General features: G+C 38.2%; 1 protein-coding gene and 1 long non-coding RNA gene across 2 annotated transcripts; both read right to left on the bottom strand.

Annotated features, from left to right (window-relative positions):
* Window positions 1–3030: 3030 nt before the first annotated feature.
* LOC146490179 (uncharacterized) lies at window positions 3031–14992 on the bottom strand. Its single transcript, XM_085153425.1, has 4 exons — window positions 6191–14992; window positions 5873–6009; window positions 5570–5792; window positions 3031–5479 (listed from the first exon to the last, which is right to left on the bottom strand). The coding sequence occupies exon 1, from the start codon at window positions 14881–14883 to the stop codon at window positions 7519–7521; it is 7365 nt and encodes a 2454-aa protein (XP_085009551.1). The 5' UTR covers window positions 14884–14992; the 3' UTR covers window positions 3031–5479; window positions 5570–5792; window positions 5873–6009; window positions 6191–7518.
* Window positions 14993–15149: 157 nt separating this feature from the next.
* On the bottom strand, window positions 15150–18451 carry LOC146490178 (uncharacterized). The gene is made up of 2 exons (XR_014872982.1): window positions 15947–18451; window positions 15150–15910 (listed from the first exon to the last, which is right to left on the bottom strand). It is a non-coding gene; the product is annotated as an uncharacterized LOC146490178 (long non-coding RNA).
* Between the last annotated feature and the right edge of the window lie 2153 nt (window positions 18452–20604).

Below are 20604 nucleotides of genomic sequence, written 5' to 3'. Positions count from 1 at the left end.
ATGTAGGATGAACATCCAAACTGTGGTCCAATCAAGTTTCTTTTAGATAATATATGTTGTTGTTGTTTTGTGTGTGTTTGTTATCAATGTTGTGAAAAAAGTTAAGCTTAGTAAGCCATCAATCACTGATTACTCGTAGAAGAGCACCAATAGGAGACAGAACTAATTAGAAGGTGTTATTATTCAGTCTGTACATCGAATAGAAGGCACTAACCACAAGGTGATCTTCAATGCATCTCTGTGTGAATGTGAACGGGGCGAGAAGACCCCCACTGACTGCATGTCTTTAGACTGTGGGAGGAAGCTGGAGAGAACATGCAGACTCCACACAAAGACCCCGGCCTGATGGGGTTAGGGTCCTGAGTTTGATACCCCAAACTGAACGCAGGACAGAGGAAGGGATGGGTGATGTTCATGTGTGCCCAGGTGTATGATGTGGCTCTTTGCGGTGACACAGTAAAAAATGTGGCTGTTTGTCTGTGACTGGTTGGCTGCCCCAGCCCTGGCCCTTCATGTATTTTAGTAATGTCTTTTTCTCCCGTCTCCTCCTCTAGTTTACATGTTTTGCTTATTCCGTCATGTGCCATGTATCACTCCAAATCTCACTGACTTTAACTGATAATAACTGTTTGCTGAGTGTTATGTCTAAAAGGTATTGCACAATCGCCTCTAGTAGAGGATCAGGTTTGTTTTCCACTGATAATGGATTTTAACATGACTGACCAATGATTGTGGAGCACGTCCATGTAGGATCTTATAAATACAACGAGCAAACTTAAATGTTTTAAAATGTTCAAAACTTAATATATTATATTTCTGAAGTATGACGGAAGGAAAAAGTTTCATATTTAAAAAAAATCCAATTTCATATGATCAAATTTATGTCAAAAAGTTCATATTTATTCCTCCTATGTCATGTGTGAGTAATGTACTGTAAATGTCATATATATCAGATGATACTGATAACCTAATGCTAATAACTATGCAGAGGTCTCTAGGCCTCGACTTTTATGGAGCATGTGAAGTTTGGGGCAGAGTGGACAAAGAAAAGTTTCTCAGCAGGTTCAACAGGTTGCTACAACACAGGCCGATGAAGTATTGCACTCACTCATCCAAACTGGCAAACATGTAACATACACCCTAAGACTGATCCTGCTTTTTACTCCTTTGCTATGATTTAATTTGATATTATGTAGCCATGGAGACAGTTTGCATAGATTAGAATGTTAGATTCCTGTGATGTCATCAATGCCCGATGTTTTGTTTTAATGTCTTGTGATAGTTCTAAGTGCAGACAAAGTCAGAGTTCAAGTGAGTTTAGTCCAATTTTGATCCAGTTTCTGACATGTGGTCAAAATCTTGGCCGACCTTTACCACACCACGTGCTGTGGGTGTGCGTAAATATCTAGGTGAGTAAAGTCCTTTACCTGTTAAATTCAATTTGTTTTGTCTCTCTGTAGAGGACTTTGAAGAAAAATACGAAGAGCAGGATAAGCTGGGTGAAGGAGGCTTTGGGACTGTCTTCTTTGGAAAACGCAGAGAAGACAATTTCCCAGTATGGCTTCTTATGTGTGCACTTTACAATTCTTCTAGTTCCTCCTGTTCTCTTTTTCTAAAACACATTTTCTCTGTAATGCAGGTGGTGATTAAGCATGTTGCTCAGTTTTTAGTCAGCTACCTACCAGTGGTAAGAAATGTTTGTCTTTTTCTGTTTTTTTCCCCCTACGTGTACCTCAAACAGCCTAATATTTGAACACTGACCTTGATGTTCTCTTTCTCAAGCTTCTTAATGGTAAAATGACCGAGATTCCCAAGAAGGTGGCATTGCTAATAAAAGTGGTGGGCAGGACCAGAGGCTACGAGCAGCAATGTGACGCCCGCTTAAAACGACTTTTATGACTTGGAAGACGAACTCATTATGGTCTTTGAAAGGCCAAAAAAACATAGACTTGGAAGCCTACCTGGCAAACAGAAGAACCTTTGTGCACGAGAGGGAGGTTAAGGTCAGCGAGTGGCAAGATAACATATATGGCAAACTTTAATGGATAATGTAAATCTGATTATTTGAACGTATTTTTCATTTGTCTGTCTGGTCATAATGAGACAGCTGGTACATGCAGCCACTGAAATGCAATCCAAGGGTGTCTACCATCGAGACATTAAGCCAGACAACATTGTGTTTGACACATCGCCTGATCATCCAGCATTTCTATGTGTCAAATTCATCGATTTTGGTATTGGAGTCCCTTTTAGACCAGAAGCAGTCACACGAAGAAATGGTAGGTCATCAGCCTCACTGTTTAAATGTCCTTGCCTGCCCACACGCTTAGAGTCCACATGAATTCCTTACCATGAATAATTACTCTCTGGATTTTAGGGACCAAATCAGCCGCTGTAAACTGGCAGGACTTTAATGCCACCACAGCAGATTGCGTCAGAGTTTTGCAGCTGGGTGCGGTGATGGATTGGCTGGTACGTCACATCATCCCTGATGACAACAACACATCTGAGATGCACACTGACATTTCAGAGGGTAAGCTGAATGTTAATTTTTTAACCTGTCGCATTACAAAAACTTGAAGAAATCCCCCAAAGAAACCAAATTCCAAGAAATCCAAACATGGTAATGTTTGCACACACTTGTGATTATGCGTAGCGGTCCACCCTACCAGCCAACCTCAGGACTCTATACATGCACACATTAATGCACATACATCGGCACACATTCTGGCATTGATATTTGAAATCACAGAAGAAAGACGAGTCCTGTATTGATATTTGATGTCAAATATCGATACAGGACTCGTCTTTCTTCTGTGATGTGATGTGAGGGACCGAGCAGTGAAGGAAAAATTAGGCACAGGTCAACGTCCAAAAAAATGATTTTTTATTTAACCCAAAAAAAAAACATAATTAGTTAAATCATGACAAAAGAATCAAAATCTTGGGCCCATAAAAGAGGTCAAAATAACAAAACTCTACTCAAAGTACTGATAACTCAAACAAACTGACCTAACTTAACAAGACAAAGGGGAAACTTAAATAGTGGCTGATCAGCCCACAAAAACAGAAAAAGGGGTAAAATACACCAAACCTAACTAAACCAAACATAACTAGAAAAATTTGCATTTCCTGCGAAAATGCAGTGTGGATGCTGTATAGCTGAAGCTGTCTGCTGAAAATAGTTGAAAATAGCTGAAGAAGCTGAAGAAATCAAAGTCAGTGTTTAAAAAGTTGTTGAAATTTTAATAAATTTGCAGGACAACATCAAGTTAACAAAAATGTAATAACTTAGCAGAAATGCAATAACTAATAAACATAACAATTCAGCAGAAATGTTGTAGTTTACCAGAAGCCACAACTTAGCAGAAATGTAATAATTTAGAATAACATAACTTAACATAACATAACATAACAAACAAAAGTAGTGTAACCTAGCAGAAATAATATAATTTAGTAGAAAATTAAAAACTTGGCAGAAATATTACAACTTATCAGAACTGCTATAATTTTGCAGAAATGTAATAATTAGGCAAAACTGTCAACAGATAACAACCGAAAAGGCTGAAGTAACCTCAAAGTTACTTGTTTAACTGTGAAAAATTACCAGAAACATTAGAAAAGGAAGAAAATCACCCAGCAGATAAACTGATGTGGAACAAAACCAAGGTAAAATTGCAGAGTTTACACAGCTGGTGAAATCTAAAAATGGCAAAAAAAAAACAAAAACAAAAACAAAACCCACACAAACAACATTTAGGTAATACAAGATGCACAAGATGCTGCGGTCAGAGATAAAAAAACACCCAAAAATAATGTTATTGAAATGCCAAAGAGTGGCAGAAAGTTTAGAAAGTAGAAAACCAGTAGTAGAAAAGTAGAACATTCAAATATTTTTAGAAACATATGATACAAAATATTTACTCAGTTGTTTGCAATGATTACAATAATGGCATACAGAAATAAAAATCCCATTTGGGACAAACAGAATAATATTAATAGAAAATGCAAATCAAATGAATCTAACATCTATACAAACAATTGAAACATCTGTTGGAATAGTGAACATATCCTTGTTTGCCATGTTTATGTTTATGGCCCTAAGATGCGCAGACACATGATAGGCTATTAACTGCAAAAATATACACATATATAAACAGCAAGTGAAGGACAAAAATACATCCTCTGATTTGCTGGAGTTTTGTGTAAATACCATTTGGCAAGGATAAACAACATGTTCCAATGCCACATTAAAACTTTCATAAGCTTCATTTTTTCAATTAGTTTACAGTTTCCTGATTTGATGATAAATCTGTACCGAAATGAAGTCCACATTGTGATATATTTGAGGTGTGGAGAGTCACACAGCTGAACAATCGATGTGCATATTTAAAGAAACAGGAATCAAATAAAGAACATTGTTGTGCAATAAATTACACTGAAAAATAATCACTTCTTTGCGTTAGAGAGTGACTTATGATGAGGTATTAATTGGGTTAACTTTACCTCTAACAGCTTTTCACATAGTGCTGTGACCAGGGTGAAATCCATCATAAAGTAACTGTAAACAGTAGAACCATTAGCATGAATGTTATGGTTCTACTCTGATCAAAACTCAAGTCAGCTGTGTGACCTGATATAAAATGATAAAGAGGAACACATATAAATGACCTTTATGAACTTTTCAAAATGACTTTATATGCCTGACCCATTATCTATACATATTAGAGCAGATGTGGAAAACCACTGTTAGACCTACTCTATACTAATGTAGTTACTGACACCCCATACTAAGGCAGGATTCATACAAACACACATTATTTATTCTCTTAAACACTTTCTTTTTTCACATTTTGAGATCGTGTAATCTCTGTAAAGAATACGTGTAATGGTTCAATAGATATAGTTATTTAAATGTCCATAATAATCACATGATCATTTTTGTACATCCTACAATTCAAGATTTAGAGCTGTGTGTTTGTATGAATTCAGCTTGCTATACTTATAGACTTAGATATATTAATCCACTATTTACCCAAACAAGTTACATTGTTTGGGTAAATAGATTGGGTTTGTCCTACAAAATAATTATTCAACAATAAAAAAAAAACACACAAAAAACATCTGCACATTAATCCAGAGTTCAGTTTCATATGTCTGATATTGTTTGTTAAATCTGGTGACACAAACACAGTCAAAAATTCATTGCTAGCGTGACATGTGGTCCTTTTTGCCTTTGACCAATGATATGCTGGTTACTTGGACCAGTTTAGTATTTGCTGTCATAGAGGAATGTTAACCATAAATCCAAAAGACAAAACTGAAAAAAAATGTTAATTGCAAACATGTTTTTGCTTAGTAAAAGGATTGAAATTAAATGGAAACTGTCACCTTAAAGCCTCATTGTAAATATCATCACAAACAGATGTTTTTCACACAGTTAACAAAGCTCCACCACATCCGATCACTGCATATAAATCTAAAAGAAAACAATTTTTTTTTTTTAAACAATAAAATTAACAAAAGGGAAGACTTTTGATTTAGTAACTAAGCTTAAAATAAGTGTTACCTTTGAATATTTGTGGGAAAAATCTGATGCTACCCCAAGAATACAAAGCCACACTGGAAACGATGACAGGCTTGCAGCCCTCTGTCTTCCTGGAGTGAGGTGCCTGATCAGTAGCAGTGAGTTGACAGAAGTCGGTGTCTGTAAGAGTGGCCAAACACTGATACTCTGTCCACTTGCGTAGAGTCTAAGAAGCTGGAATGCAGGCACACTGTACGAGCTTGTTCTAAAAAATACAGAAAAAGGAACATTTTATTTGTGTTAAGGCTTATAATTAAAGTTATACAATGAACAATGTTGAAATACCTTATAGGTGCTGCAGGCCACATAACCAGAATCCAGAGCAATCTCACACTCACATGATGGTGAGGAAAGACATGAGCTCTGCAGTGAGGTTTGAATGTCTCAGTTGGGACACTGAAGAACTCAGAAGACAGCAGTACCTGCACAGAGAGACAGAGTAGAAAAAGCATAGATTTGTAATCCATAATGTGAATTAAAACTCAAAAAGTGTCAACAAGTATAATCATTTGAATGTGAAATTATTTGTGCAATAAACAGGATTTAAATTAATTAATTGAATTAAAAACACTGACATTTTTTATTAAAGATAAAGAATCATACCTCTCTCTGCTCTGAGGATCACTGAGCATCTCTGACAGGAAATACAGTTTCCTCAGTATGAGTCATCATTGATGGTCTCAGAGGTGTGTAGTGTGGCAGCATGATGATGGTCTCCAGATCAGGCAGGAGGTCAGGTGATGGGTGTGTCATCTTCTCCATTGAAGACACACTGGTATGGCAGTTCATAAAACAGCAGTCTCTGTGTGGCATGTAGTTATCTGTGCAGTCCAGCACTGATGGATCAGGTTTGGCTCAGCAGTTCATGAAGATGGTGTTAAGATGTTGTTGTTTCAGCTGAGGATGGTGAAGTTTGAAGGTTTTCCCACAAAGGAAACAGGACTGTGTGTGCCCTGTCTGAAAAAAATACATCTACAAAACATAAAGTGCTTTTAACACCACCCACCCTCCCCACCCACCCATCTCAGCCCCCAAGTGTCTATGTAATGCTGGTATGGGGTGTCAGTTACTAAATCTAATTAGTGCGTCAGAAAGCGGGGGCTACACCTAAAGCCCCCGCTTTCTGATGTCTTTGTTTATTAGCAGCTTTTTCCAGCTGCTCAGAGAATTCTGACTTGGCCTTTATCCACCCAAACCCAAACCCACCCGGATAAAGGCCAAGTCAGAAAATGGATGCAGAAACTTTCCATGTACTTCTAAATCAGTTTTTATACATATTCTGTAAGCTGTAAAAATGTTTTTCTCTACATAATGTATAATTATAGACATCTCTGGTAGCCTAAAGATAGTTTAAAACTTTTAAAAATTTTTACCTGTAAAACACGATAAGCAAAACCTCATTCATCCCAAAAACATTTGATTCTACAAAATTTACTATAATCAAGAAAATATAATTGTCCGTATTTATTCATGTGACCCATAATAAATACTTGCATTTATCTGGAATTTATTTATTTACTATTTCATATTTGAAAGCCCTTGGAGGGGAAGATCTTGTTTGTTGAGCTACATACGTCAGAGTAAAAAAAAGTATCAAAAAAGGAGATGACAATTAACATCCATGAAAAAATGCATTAGTAGATTTAATCATTTAAAACATGAGAATAAAAAATAAATTATGTCCGTTTAATACTTTTTGCAGCATATTTCAGATCTGAGGTGCATGATAACAGAAAGCAGATCTCCCGGCTCTGCATGAAGTACAGCCATGATTTGGTGAAATGATTAATAACATTGCAATAAGAAAGGGTCTTCTTACAGACAGAGTAGGGAAGACAAGTTTTTTAATGAAAAATCTTTTTCATACTCTACAATCAGTAAACTCTGTAACAAACATGATCTGTAATTGTTTCAAAACTCACCACACGACTTCATGATTGGCTCGAGGACAGGACACAAAAGACAGGGTTGTGGTAACTGTAATACGTTCTCAGAACACCAGAATGTAGACTTTGCTGTGGCTGAGAAATAAAAATCAGGTCAAGCAGGGTGTTCTTGTCTGTAGTGGCAGAAGTGATCAGCTGTGAATACCCTCTAGACTGAAACTGCTCCAGAATCTGTTTTCTTCCACTCTGCAACTGGTTTTCATTAAAATCTCCACACACAATTATTGGGTGACAGTCCATTATTTCAAGTGAATCTAAAAGACTTACCAGGTTTTGCATGAACGGTGTCAAACTGTAGTCAGGGGGTCTGTACACAACCGCAATGAGCGCAGGGAATGGAGCCTGAACCTTCAACACTAAAAACTCAAGATCAGTGACATTATGCAGATACTGTTTTACCTGAACCTGAAAATGATTCCTCAAATACACAACAACCCCACCACCACTTCTGCTGGCCATGTGAGGAAAGTTTGTGTAGGACACATGTCTGTTGCGTTTGAACATTGTGTAGCCGTCCAAATGAAGACTATCTGCAACAAAGGAGCCTTGGAGGTGAGACTCTGTGAGACACAAAACATCTGCTAAACACATTTCATGATGACTCTTGATGTCACTGATGTGAGATGGCAAACCCTCTGTATTGTGATGGATCAGTGTAAGAGTGTCAGGTCTGCTGGCTGTTTCTCTGACCTGAAGAAGAGGCATCATTTCCTCAACACTGGCTTGTCTCATGGTTTGGAGTGCTGCAGTTACCTCGGGATTGGCATAAATCTTTTTCTCATCCAAGTCCTGCAAATAGAGTCCACTGAGAGACGTCACCCTGCTGAGAGCAACATAAGCCATACCTGGTTCAAAAATGTTCTTCATTGAAACTACAGCTGTCTGTGTTGTAAGACCCTGAGTTTTGTGAATTGTGCAGGCGAATGCTAGCTTTACAGGAAACTGTCTGCGTACCGCTCCTTTAAACTTCAGACTCTCCTCTGATCTCTCAATGTAAACCAGATCATCAGATGCTGCATTAGAACTGCGGTTGTGTCTCATAGGCTGCCGGTTGTCCATTCTGAGCCCCAGTTTAATTATTTGTCCATCATTTTCAGATCTCACCACCTTTATCAGTATACCAAAAGCACCGTTGACCAAACCGTTTAGTGTGTCCAAGTTTCTGGTCAGCATGATTCGAGCTCCTTCAGCAACATTCAGGGTGTCGGGTAAATCATTTCGCCCACCTGTAAATGGTTTGCCTCTTCGTGCCATTCTGCCTGTACGTTTATCCTTCTGGAAATCGTCTGCAGTGATGATTATGATGTTTGAATGAAGCTTCTTCAGGGTATCTGTGTTATGGGATTCCACATTCTTGTTGGTGGCATAAATGTGTAAGACCTCAGTTGGACATTCTTCTGGTGCAGTCACAGCCTGTGACAACAAATCTTTGTCGCACTGAGAAAGCTCATCTGTCTTTTCTTTCACTCTAATCCTGTTCAGCATCTCTGCAAAGGCCACATCATCTTTCTGACGCATGATCTCGGTTAGAGTGATCATCTGAAAATGTTCCTGCCATAGGTCAATCTGTTCTGGATCATAAACACAGAGAGGTTTAGACTGTCGCACTGGTGGCAGCTGGTAAAAATCTCCAACAGCTAAAACTGACATTCCACCAAAAGGTCTCTGAGTGCCTTTGATTTGTTTCAGTCTTGCATCCACATAAGCAAAAAGGGGTTTTGAAACCATCGAAATCTCATCAATAACAATAATTTCAGCATTCATCAGCTCAGATCTGACTTCATCCAGTTGGTTACCAAGTCCTTGAATGGGTGGTTTCAGACTCCTGGGTAGTTTCAGTAGAGAATGTAATGTAGAGCCATTGATAGAAAAAGCTGCTGTCCCAGTAAATGAAGTCAGTAAAACAGTTGGATTTGATATGTCAGCTTCTTCTGCATTAGCAGGCAGTCTGCTCAGGATCTTTGATGCTTCAGAGTGAATACATTTAATCAGATGTGACTTTCCAGTTCCTGCACCACCGTTGATATAGAAGAAAAATGGATCTGGGTTCAAACCACAAACGCGCTGAATACACCAGTCTCTTATAGCATAGAACACGCAGGCCTGCTTCTGGTTCAGATTCTGATACATGACACGTACCACAGCTGGATCTACTGCAGGTTGTTCTCTGACGGCTCTGATCTCTGTTACAGCATCAGACTGACGACTGTAGTCAGGGACATTCTCCTGTTCGTTCTCATCATCATCATGTCTCTCAGGAAGATTCTCATCACATTGCAGCCTCACAACTTCAGATTCAGGAGCCAGATTACACCATTCATCGATCACAACATCCCTATTTTGTTCAAACTCTTCCAGTGCACTCTCAATATCCTCAGAGTTCTTCTCATACTTGTCTTTATTTCTTTTCACAATCCGTTTAACAGACTCACTGTGGTCTGAACATGGAAGTCGCACAAAACCCGAGTTGTAGAAGGACTGATAGGTTTGGAAACATTGTGGTTTCAGTTCTTGCTCTGATCTGTGTGGAAGGTAAAGTCTCAACAGTCGTCCATAATATTGCTCAGGGTCTTTTTCCTGTGAGCAGTGGTAATATCTGATTATAGCTGGTTTATCATTCTTTCGCCTTTGTACAAATCCAAGCTGGTTTAGAAGAGGAAGCACATCTTTTCCTTCATTTGTACCACTCACCAACCTGCACAGGGCAGCAAAATCAGCCAGCGACATTTCCTCATATTCTGGTGTCTCAGGTCTGCATTTGTATTTATCACTCAAACTTGTCATCCAAATATTACAACTGTCATGTGTTGTGGTTTCCAGATAGCTCATGGGGCGACTCATTTTTACTGGGTTATCATCTGTTGGTACAAATACAACACTGCGGGAACATTTTTTCATTTTTAGGCCACAGACTCGAGTCACACACTCCTGTGCGCTGATTTCTCTCTTTTTTGAGTAAGCCTGCATCACAGCTCTCATTTCATCACATTCATTGACCGTGTTCTTTGCAGAGTTATCAATAACTGTCTTCAGGTATTCAGAGAGGCCAGATTCTTTCTTCGTTATATATTTACAGAGGTATTCTATACATGAATAGGCATTCAAAATTAATGAGACATCTATATTTGCGTTCCAGGCTTCAAGCAGGTGAGGGTTGTAATTGTTGATCCAACAGTCCTTTGGGTCACGTTTCAGAATAAGAGCTGTTTTCTTGTTTATGTCTTGGAGGCATTGTTCATACTCATTCATTGTCAAGTTGCATCGTGACAGAATCTGCTCTATGGTGAGGGAAGCAGCTTCAGGTTCCTTCAGCAGGTTCATCAAAGGTCTGAGTTTGGCTTTTGCAGCTTCAGTGTCTGAATCCTCATCCTGTCTCACAATCATTGTTCTTGTGGCTGGTGGTTTTGGAAACCCAAATCTACAACCAGAGTTCACACTCTTAAAGCATGTTTTTGTGTGGTTTTTGCTGTGCTTTTGTAGTTCAGTGACTTTTTTGTGCAGTTCAGGTTGTTTTTCTGGATCAGGGAGTTGAGCTGAGATGTATCTGTCCACAAAATCACAGACCGTTTGGTCATCGTCCACATCTACTTCTACCTTTTCTCGAATCCACAGCAACATGTGTATATGCGGACTACCTCTGTGCTGGAACTCAACTCTGTAAAAGTAATCAATGATTTCACCAAGGGGCTGTGCAGGAGAAAAAAGCAAATCTCTGAACAAAGCCTCAACACGCTTATCAAACATTCGCATGGTGGTTACTGGATTTGATCTTAGAATTTCACACTTTTCTGACCAGTCCAGAGCTTCAAAATCAACCTCTTCACCTTGCTGTCTCTTTATTGCTTGAATCACTTCAGGCCATCTCATCTCAGCAGCAGAGAAAGTGACAAAGAACTGAGGTGTTCCTATTTGACGAACCATACTGAATAGATCTTTGGTAGTTTTCTGCCAGTAAGCTGGAGTTCCTCTGAGTGGCTGCATAAATCTGATTGCATCTTTATTTCTTACCAGCTTCTCTACTTCTGTCTTACTTTGTAACATTGCTGATGTGATTTTGTGTCCATCTTTGGTCATAGTTTTACCTTTCCTTAGCTGTATTGTCATGCTGGAATTAGCCAAGTGTATTTCAGTGACAAACTGTGAGAAAAACAGGTAATTTGTGTCTTTAGCAAATCTTGCGTCAATGTTGAAAAGCCTTGACTTGAAGTAAGCACTTGGTGTGAGTTTAAGAAGTCTCTTTTCATCCAGTGTATTCTGACCAGTAGGAAACTGCACAGGAAATGCCATGGCTTCCAAATGAGGAGTTCTGAAGAAGCTAACAGGATTGTTTCTTTCTGCAGGAGCCACACAATATGTGTTATCAGTGAAACAGAGAATCTCTTCTGAAATGTCTACAGGCTGCAGACAACTTTCTAGAGCAAAACCTCCATTGTTCAAATCACTTTCTGGTTCATCTGGATTTTGTTCCTCTGGTTGTTCATCACAGGATTGCATATTAATAGCTTGTTCACTTTCAGACTCACTTTCGCACAAAAGGGCATCTTTTTCATAGTTGTCAATTTCCATTAAATCTGCTTCATCATAATCATCGCTTCCCATGCTGGCTTCATCACTGCTGTCATCATCAGGTAACGTTGGATCACAAAGCAATGCATCATCTCTGATAACAACATCTGTGTACTGTGGGTGAATCTGTTTGAGTTTACGCAGGGCTTCAATGAGTTTAGACCAGGTGACAGTCTGGAACAGCTGATGGCCTTTGTAGCACAGTCGTCTTTTCAGCTTGATCCTCATTATCTGTGATTGGCTTCTGAGTCTGGGTAAACAGTCAACTGTTTGTTGGACTTCAGATGGTACACACACCACATTACCACGTATGAGTCTTTGTCTGCCCTTTGGAAGTGGAATAATCTTAGCAAAAGGTATGCATTTGGCAATCAGATGTCTCTCCAGAATGTTGAGATCACACAGTTCAGCTGGAATATCCTGCAGTTCTAAACCGTTAACAGCAGCAAGCCTTGGCATGCGTCCACTTTTGAGGGAACTGTGACATGTGTGACAGATATACTCCTTTTTTCTCTCAACAGGAAAGCTGCAGTGATCATTACATGCTTCATCACACATATGAACAAATTTACCAGTTAGACACTGTTGAGCTACAGTTTGGTGTTTTGAGTAATTTTCTCTTTTGCAGATTTTCACCTGATTAGGAAAAGAAGCTTTTAGACAAACAGTACAAACATAAGATGGTGCTGATTTAATGTTCGATCTGAAACGAGATATGGCCTCATTCATTATACTGTTATCTGGATGACACTGTAAACTTTCAGCTTGTTGATGCATCTGGCGATATTTTCTTTTTATGTTCATTGCACATCTGATATTATGCATCTGTCTAAAAGAAAAACTGTTCCAATATTTTACTCTCATTCGTTCTCTCATATTGTCCTTGTGTTGCTGCTTAAATTGTCTCTCTTCTCCATAACGTTTAGTGATGTAACGTTGTTTTTTCTGTCTAAATTCTACACTTTCTTTATATACATTATATACATATGACCTCATGTAAGCTTTATGTTTCTCTCTGAATCCAGCACAAGTTCTGTAATTTCTTCTTAAACGTTCCTTCTGCTGTTCTTTGAACATAGGAGATTGTCTATAAGATTCTTTATATGTTTTTCTCATACGTTCCTTCTGCTTTTCTCGAAAAATGGGAGATTCTCTATATGTTCTTGTTATATGTTCCTTCTGCTTTTCTCGGAAAATGGGAGATTCTCTATATGTTCTTGTTATACGTTCCTTCTGCTTTTCTCTGAATGAAGAATCTTCTTTATACATCCTTATGACACGTTCTCTTTTTCTCTCTCTAATTTTAGCACTATCTCTATAGATTTTTCTAGAATGTTCTCTCTGTTTCTCTCTATATGTAGCATTGAGTTTATACAGATTATTTTTGTACACACTCTTTTTCTTACTGTGATCAGAATCATGAGACTTTCTACTAGAATCTTTTTTCTTTGCCTTAAAGCTTTCATCAAAAGTGTACATCTGTCTTTCTTTCTTTTTCTCATTTTCCTTTCTCTGTGGTAGTTTTTCTTGGACCAATAGTCGTCTCCTAATCTTTCTCCTTTGCTGTTTAGTATGCTTCAACAGTTTATGTGAGAGTTCCTCTGTTGTCTTAGTTAAACAGGAGGCAGTGTTTAAATCATTCTGAGGAACAGAATCTTTTGTTACCTGAGTGTCTCTTACAGAAGATGCAGAGGTTTCTATTTCCAAATAATCAGAAGGACGATTGTTCAGCTCAGCAGCTGGCTCATTTGAATAATCCACTCTTTCGAATTCAGGTTCATTTAAAGCTGGTGCTGGAACAGTTGTAGCTGTTTGTCTGTTTTCATTAGCATCTCTTTGGTCAGCAACATTTTCACTGTGGAACTCAACAGGCTGTAGCTCATAAGTGCAGGTTGGTGCAATGCTAAACATTCGGTACAAATGTTTGATCCTGTCAATCATGTCGTTAAGACGTGTGAATTTTAACATAACTGCAGTTCCACCACTTACACCTAGCGACAATGGCATTCCTGTAGACTTACGTGGGTGAGGGTCAAAGTATGCGTATTCACCTGAAGTCAGCCTGCAAACAGTGATGACTGTTCCTCCCATGACTAGCAAAGCATAGCGAAACTCTGAAGCCAAACACTGTAGTCCCTGTTCAAGGCTCGGAAGATGATCTGTACCGTCAAATGTGCCATAACGAGCAAACTGAGACATATCCACTTGATACTCGTGTCTGCGGCTGGTGACCACTGTGGGAAGCTCATCACAGGCTAGAAACACGCTGTTCACAAACCTCTTTCTGGCATCTGAATACACGGCATGGCCTTTGTCCAACACACGGTTAAGATCTGCTCTGGTAATGAATTCATCCTCGTGTAAGAATGACAGGAAAACCAAACTGTTAGCCATGCATTGCTGATTCCGGTACTTTCCATACTTAGCAGAGGCCTGGCTTCGGGATGCACAGATGCTACTCACTCGTGGACGACTTTCACTGTTTGTAACCTGTACCTGAGACGGTCCTGGAGCTTCTCCATCATGCTGCGTTTCCAGAGTTACCTGGGGTCCAGTCTGGATTACCTGCTGTACCTTAGCATTTGGCACAGATGAGCAAACACCTCTCTTTACCACATCTGCATAAGACACTGCGGCTTTCTGAACGCTGAGCTGCACTTCCGGACTGGGAATACTTGTAACAGACACCTTTACCTGCTCAACGGTCTGAGAAACATTTACCTGTTCCTTCTCCTTTTGCCATCTAAGCTTCTGGGACTGTGACCTTTGACCTTTCCTTGGCATTTTGTGCAAGTACAAACTGGCCCTTATATGTATTTATACACAAATGTAAACAAAACTCAACCTGTAAACACTGAAAAACTAATGACACCTCAAGTTTCTATTAAATCAGAGATTTATCAGAATTATTGTAAAAGGCTGATTTAAATACAAACTCAATATAAAAGTTATTTAAAGTTCTCTGAAAACACTTTGGTCTGTTTTATTGTAGCTTTTTCAAAAACTGTATATTATTACTTCTTATATTTTTTTAAACCAGAATGGATAACAAATAGGTCTATACTTCTGTAATGTAATATGCAGAATAAATCTCAACAATTAATCAACAGGCTATAATAAAACTTTTAAGCTTTTAAGTAGACTTTGTGTAAATCTTTCAGATATTTAAAATTTAAAGCAAATATAAGGAGCTGTGATGGTGCGGTGATCAGATGACAGGCGATGACGATTCTTCAGCTGGATGTTCTGCAGCAGTCAGGAAACAGGAAGTCTGGGATCTCAGGTCAGCCTCTAGATGACAATTGTAACTGAATACTTACACTGAGTGACAAAAATGGGTTTGTCCTTAAATAATAATAGTATAAACTTGTAGTCAAATGTTATAGTCAATGAAACAGACTTGAAAAATGTATATGAATCAAATTTAATATTTATCTGAATACAGCAGTCTGAATGTATGTATTACAAAATAACCAGATTATCTTACTACAAATAAATCTCAACAAAGGTGTATATTTTATATAATTTATCCAAGTAATTGCACTTGTAAGCCAAACTATCACTGTTTATTTCAAAGTGTAATGTAAAATTAAAATGACAAATGTAGGGCTCTGTAAGTAGTTTCTACTGTGAGTTCTACTGTACTGTATATTCAACTTTTTACTTGTAATTTCCAGCAAAATGGGTGGATATGAGAGAGTTTAACAACAGGAAAGAAGGAGCAGTGAGAGCAGAGATCTCTCAGATTTCTGAAAACAGATCGACGAAGTTGTGGTAACTTCAATTTCCAAAAACTTGGTTTCTTGTCAACCTTCGATTTCTTGTCAACCTTCGATTTCTTGTCAACCTTAGATTTCTTGTCAAACTTAGATTATTTGTCAACTCAGGTTCAAGCTTGTCAAAATTAGATAGAGCTCATGGCGGAGAATGATAGAAGATAGAATGGCTTGTCAACAAAGATGGAGCAGGGAGAGGGAGAGTGATAGGAAAGACTGAATTGCTTGTCAACGATAGAGGGAGAGGGTTTTCTGCAGCAGGTCACCTGTAAGACAAAAAGGGACTGGAATTAGGCATATTTCCAATAAACATGGCTTTCCAGTATTTTTCGGACTATAAGTCACACTTAAAATCCTTTAGTTTTCTCAAAAATCAACAGTTTACCTTATGTATTAATTCTGGCTGTGCTTACTGACCTCAACCTAATTTTATGTGCTGCACGGCACTCCAACATCTGTCAAAATGTTTTAGTATGACTTTGGAAAGCTACAAAGCTGCACTGTTTGATGGATTGTTGGAGCATTACAGCTACAGTAGTCAGGAGCCTCGCCGAGTAATTCGTATTGTGCTTAAACATAATATTATGGTGTGTGTATGAGGACCTGGCATCTGTTTACAGACATGCGTACGAAGCAGATTTCAAGCCGATCAATCAATGAAGAATTTGATAGATTTGTGGAAGAGGACTGAACAGAAAAAGATTGTAAGTGTACAATCTTTTATTGTAAGTGTACTTGTGTATTGTGTATTGTACACAATACACCTTTTATATGTATAAAAAGTGTATTGTTATGTGTTACCACTGAAAAATGTTGAGAGTTATTGTGAATGAGTTGAATAGTTTGAGTTATCTGAATATTTGGTTAGCTGCATACGCCTTATAATCCGAAAAATACAGTACACACAGGGCTTTGCATATTGAAGAGTTCCACAGTACATTATTGGACTGAACTGATTGAAAATGCTCAAAAATGGTGGTGGAACTATTCTAAAGAAACTTTTAGATTCTATTAACACAATAAAAACAAACAGTGTCTATAAACTTAAACCAAGATGTGCTGCTACAATAACTTACTGTAAATATTATATGGTCCAACAAAACGCACACATGGAGGTTAGAGCAGACAGTTTCAGGCCACCTACTAATTTATGCCACATCACAGGTTCCTTAATCCCCAAAGTTCTCAAATCCCTGTTTCTGTGTGTACTTACCTGGGACAACAGTACGTCATAATATCTGGGCACACAGAAACAGGGATTTCAGATCCATTAACATAAAAGTAAACAATACTTTACTCAGTATGACTTTTGGCAAAATGAGAAATTTGGAGATGGATGGTTCCTACAAAGCAGTTTCTACATATTTCAGTCACATTTGGGGTATGTTTAATACACAGCCATAAGCACTCCACTAAATCTAGGACGTACTTATAATGGCCGGTTTAAAGGTCTAATTAAAAATCTAGTATGATGATAATTTCTTTATAGATCATTTAATCATAGAATACAGAAATGAGTGCTGTATCTGTGCTTTTGATTTTTTCCAGTCATCAACAAAATCTTTAATTAAAAGACTAATTCAAAGAGCAGTTTTCAGACAGTGACTTAATTTAATGAAGGGAAAGAAGCTTTTGAAATCCACAAGGCCCTACTTGAAGACTTAATTGCACCTAAACTGCTGTTCATGAGCTAATCTAATGTGGAAAAAGATGCGCTGCTACAATAACCTACCGACCTCTGTAGGTCTGTAAATGTTTACACAGACTTTTCTAGAATTTGATGACTTTTGATGATCACCAATAGCTGTGCTCACTCACTGCACTACACTGAATCTCCTATAATGAGAAACATTTCCCAGCACTGCACCTCAGAAAACCCTTTACTTACCAGACTTGAGACGATCAGATCAGCAGTCTAGAGAAAGGAAACAATTCATCAGATCACTGTTTGATGATTCAGACTGTTGAGCCTCTTCACACAATCCAATTTACTGTGACACAAATTAACTAGTAAAATCCTCAATTACTTTAAGCTTTTTTAAGTTTACTTTAATCTAAAGAGGAGATAATTGACCTGCAATGTCTCACATGGCTATAGCATGTGTAATAAAAGCATTATTACTACAGAAATGCAAAGAACAGGCAGCAATATTTGTTGGCACAAGTGCAGGATACACCAAATATTTCCTACACAGAAGCCTTGTGGCTCCAACATTTTCTACAACAGGTCAGAGCTAATAAAGTGTGAAAAACCAAAACTTTTAATGTCCTTTCAGGTTAAAAACATTAAATACAAAGTAATTCTTGAAATCAGAAGCAACAGAAAACCGCATCATGTTTTGGTTAGTCTGATATGAATATGCAAATCCTAAAGTACATGTAAATACTGACATGTTACAATAAAAGAGGTGCAGAATGTTTTGTGAAATGAAATGTCTTAAAATATTACACTTAAAATTCCTTTCATTGTACCAGCTGCTAGGAATATTTATGTATGTTGCAGTGTCCCTTTTTGGCAACATTTCTATTTAATTTTAAAACACATTATATTCACTAAATAAGTAACACTTATTTAGTAACACTTTCATTGTTTTGTCTGCTACTTAAATCCACAAACATAAGGAGAAAATGAACAACTGTATAAAGACATCTGACATTTAACTATGTTTGGATTCAATAGGCCATAAAAAAATGTAATCATACATAAATGGGCTATTAAACTTCTGGGACATTTTCAGGGACAGTCAGAGGCCCTGTGTGGGGGCTTTGCTGCTACAGGTCACAAATCCTGTGTTTTCACCAATCAGTAAATGGAAACATATCACAAAAAGTCAAACTACTGTATGTAAGTCGTCAAATGTGCTACGCAATGCCAGGTTCATACTGCTTCAGTTACAATCACTGTTTACTTACCAGTAAAGGCAAAACCAAAGATCTCTTTCACTCTGTAACAAAAGACAAAGCACAAAAACACAGAATGAGACAACTCAAATCAACATCACGGTCAATACTGCATCACTCTGTGTAGTCCAAAAGATTCAGTACACTTCTTTGTTTACCACAGCAACAAACAACTCACCTCTTTTTTCTACACCTTATTAAAGATTACTGTCTTCATTAAGGTAAAATGTGGTTTCATCCATTTGTAATAAGCCACACACGTTTCTCAGTTATGTGATAGCTCTATTAGTTTGATGCTATTAGATAACAGAGTAGATTTAATAAGCAATGATTTGCTACACCTAGCACTGCACACTTTATCAAATTCTGACATCACAATTTCAAAGCATGAACAATCATAAATGAAAGCTTGGGTGATATATTTGTAGGCTTGTAGGCTTGAATGAGTTGGTCTGCATTCAAATTCTGCTTCCTAAAAATATTATCACCTGCACACAGTATCATTTAATATGCTGTTGTTTTCAAATATCTACATATCATATTTATAATATTAATGGTGCACTGCTGCATTTTATTTATTTGAAGGTGGACTTTTTTATATTTCATTAATTTTTCACAAAGTCAGAAGTTAAAACCTACACCTGCAGCTCTGTTTATTTAAAAAACCAACCTGCACAAACAAGTGTTTGTTAAACAGTTCTTAAAATTTAACTAAAAAACCAAAATTAATTAATTAAAATAAACTTCTTGTTAAGAGATGTTATTATTCTTATATTATGTGTTTTATCCTCACCCTCTCTCTCCCTTCTGTTAATTAACCCACAACACAAACACCGGCACAAGCACGTGACTCTTTTTCTCCCCGGCTGTGTCCCAAAACTTTGGCTGCATCCTCCAGAGGCCGCATTTGAAGGCCGGTTACAGCCAGGCAACGAAGGCTGTCCTAATTCGTCGACTCCTTCAAATGCGGCCGACAAATGCTCCTTCATTCCCCCGAATTTGAAGGATGGGTCGGTGTGTCCTTCAGATCCCAGAATTCATAGCGTGGCCCAGCCAATTTTCAGCTGCCAGCAATGGCGGTTGCTACTAAGTTTTAAAATTACTCCTATTAATCTTTCTGGCCCACAAAATAAACTTTTAACATATTTTAAGGCGAGAAAGTAGCGGTGTAAATTACAAATATCTGCTTTGTTTATCAAGACATCGCATATTTTCAAAAGTGTGCCGATGTTTTCGAAGACGTCTGTCACCCACCAGCTCGATAGCAAGCCGGGGGGTTCAATGGTCACCCCAGCCGGCGAGAGCAGCGGACTCCCGGCTTCATCGTTTTCAGACCCCCGCTCTTTCGCTACTAAGGTTAAACATGATATATAAGTCACTCGGATAACTTTTAAAAAAAATGTAATTGTTTGCCTTTTTTCTGTGTTTTATATTTGTTCCTGAGTAAATCGGTTTGGCTGAGATCAAAGTTATTAGATTAAATAAAACGTTATTAATCCATAGGGTGGGTTCCTCCGGGATTTTCACACAGCTGAATAAATTTTAAATCGTCGAGAATTTACGCCAGTGTCCTGTTATATTTTAAATAGCAAGGAGCAGACGGCAGAGTTTATTAAATTCCAGCGAGACAGCGGTGACGCAAATCTGAAGGCTAGACCGTCATTTCACAGCCTCGCACTTCCGGCCTTCTCGATCTTTGAAGGACCCGGCCCACGTAGACCGCGAAGGCCGGGTCCTCCGAAGGATGCAGCCGACGTTTTGGGACACAGCTAATGGCGGTAAAATGGCTCCTTTGAAGTTGCCGACCCTGCTGCTTCAGCAGCTAATC

The sequence above is a fragment of the Neolamprologus multifasciatus genome, unplaced genomic scaffold (assembly GCF_963576455.1).
Source record: "Neolamprologus multifasciatus unplaced genomic scaffold, fNeoMul1.2 chr19_1, whole genome shotgun sequence".
Classification (NCBI taxonomy): domain Eukaryota; kingdom Metazoa; phylum Chordata; class Actinopteri; order Cichliformes; family Cichlidae; genus Neolamprologus; species Neolamprologus multifasciatus.
Note: the sequence above shows the minus strand (reverse complement) of the source record. Positions and strands in the feature narration are given on the sequence as shown.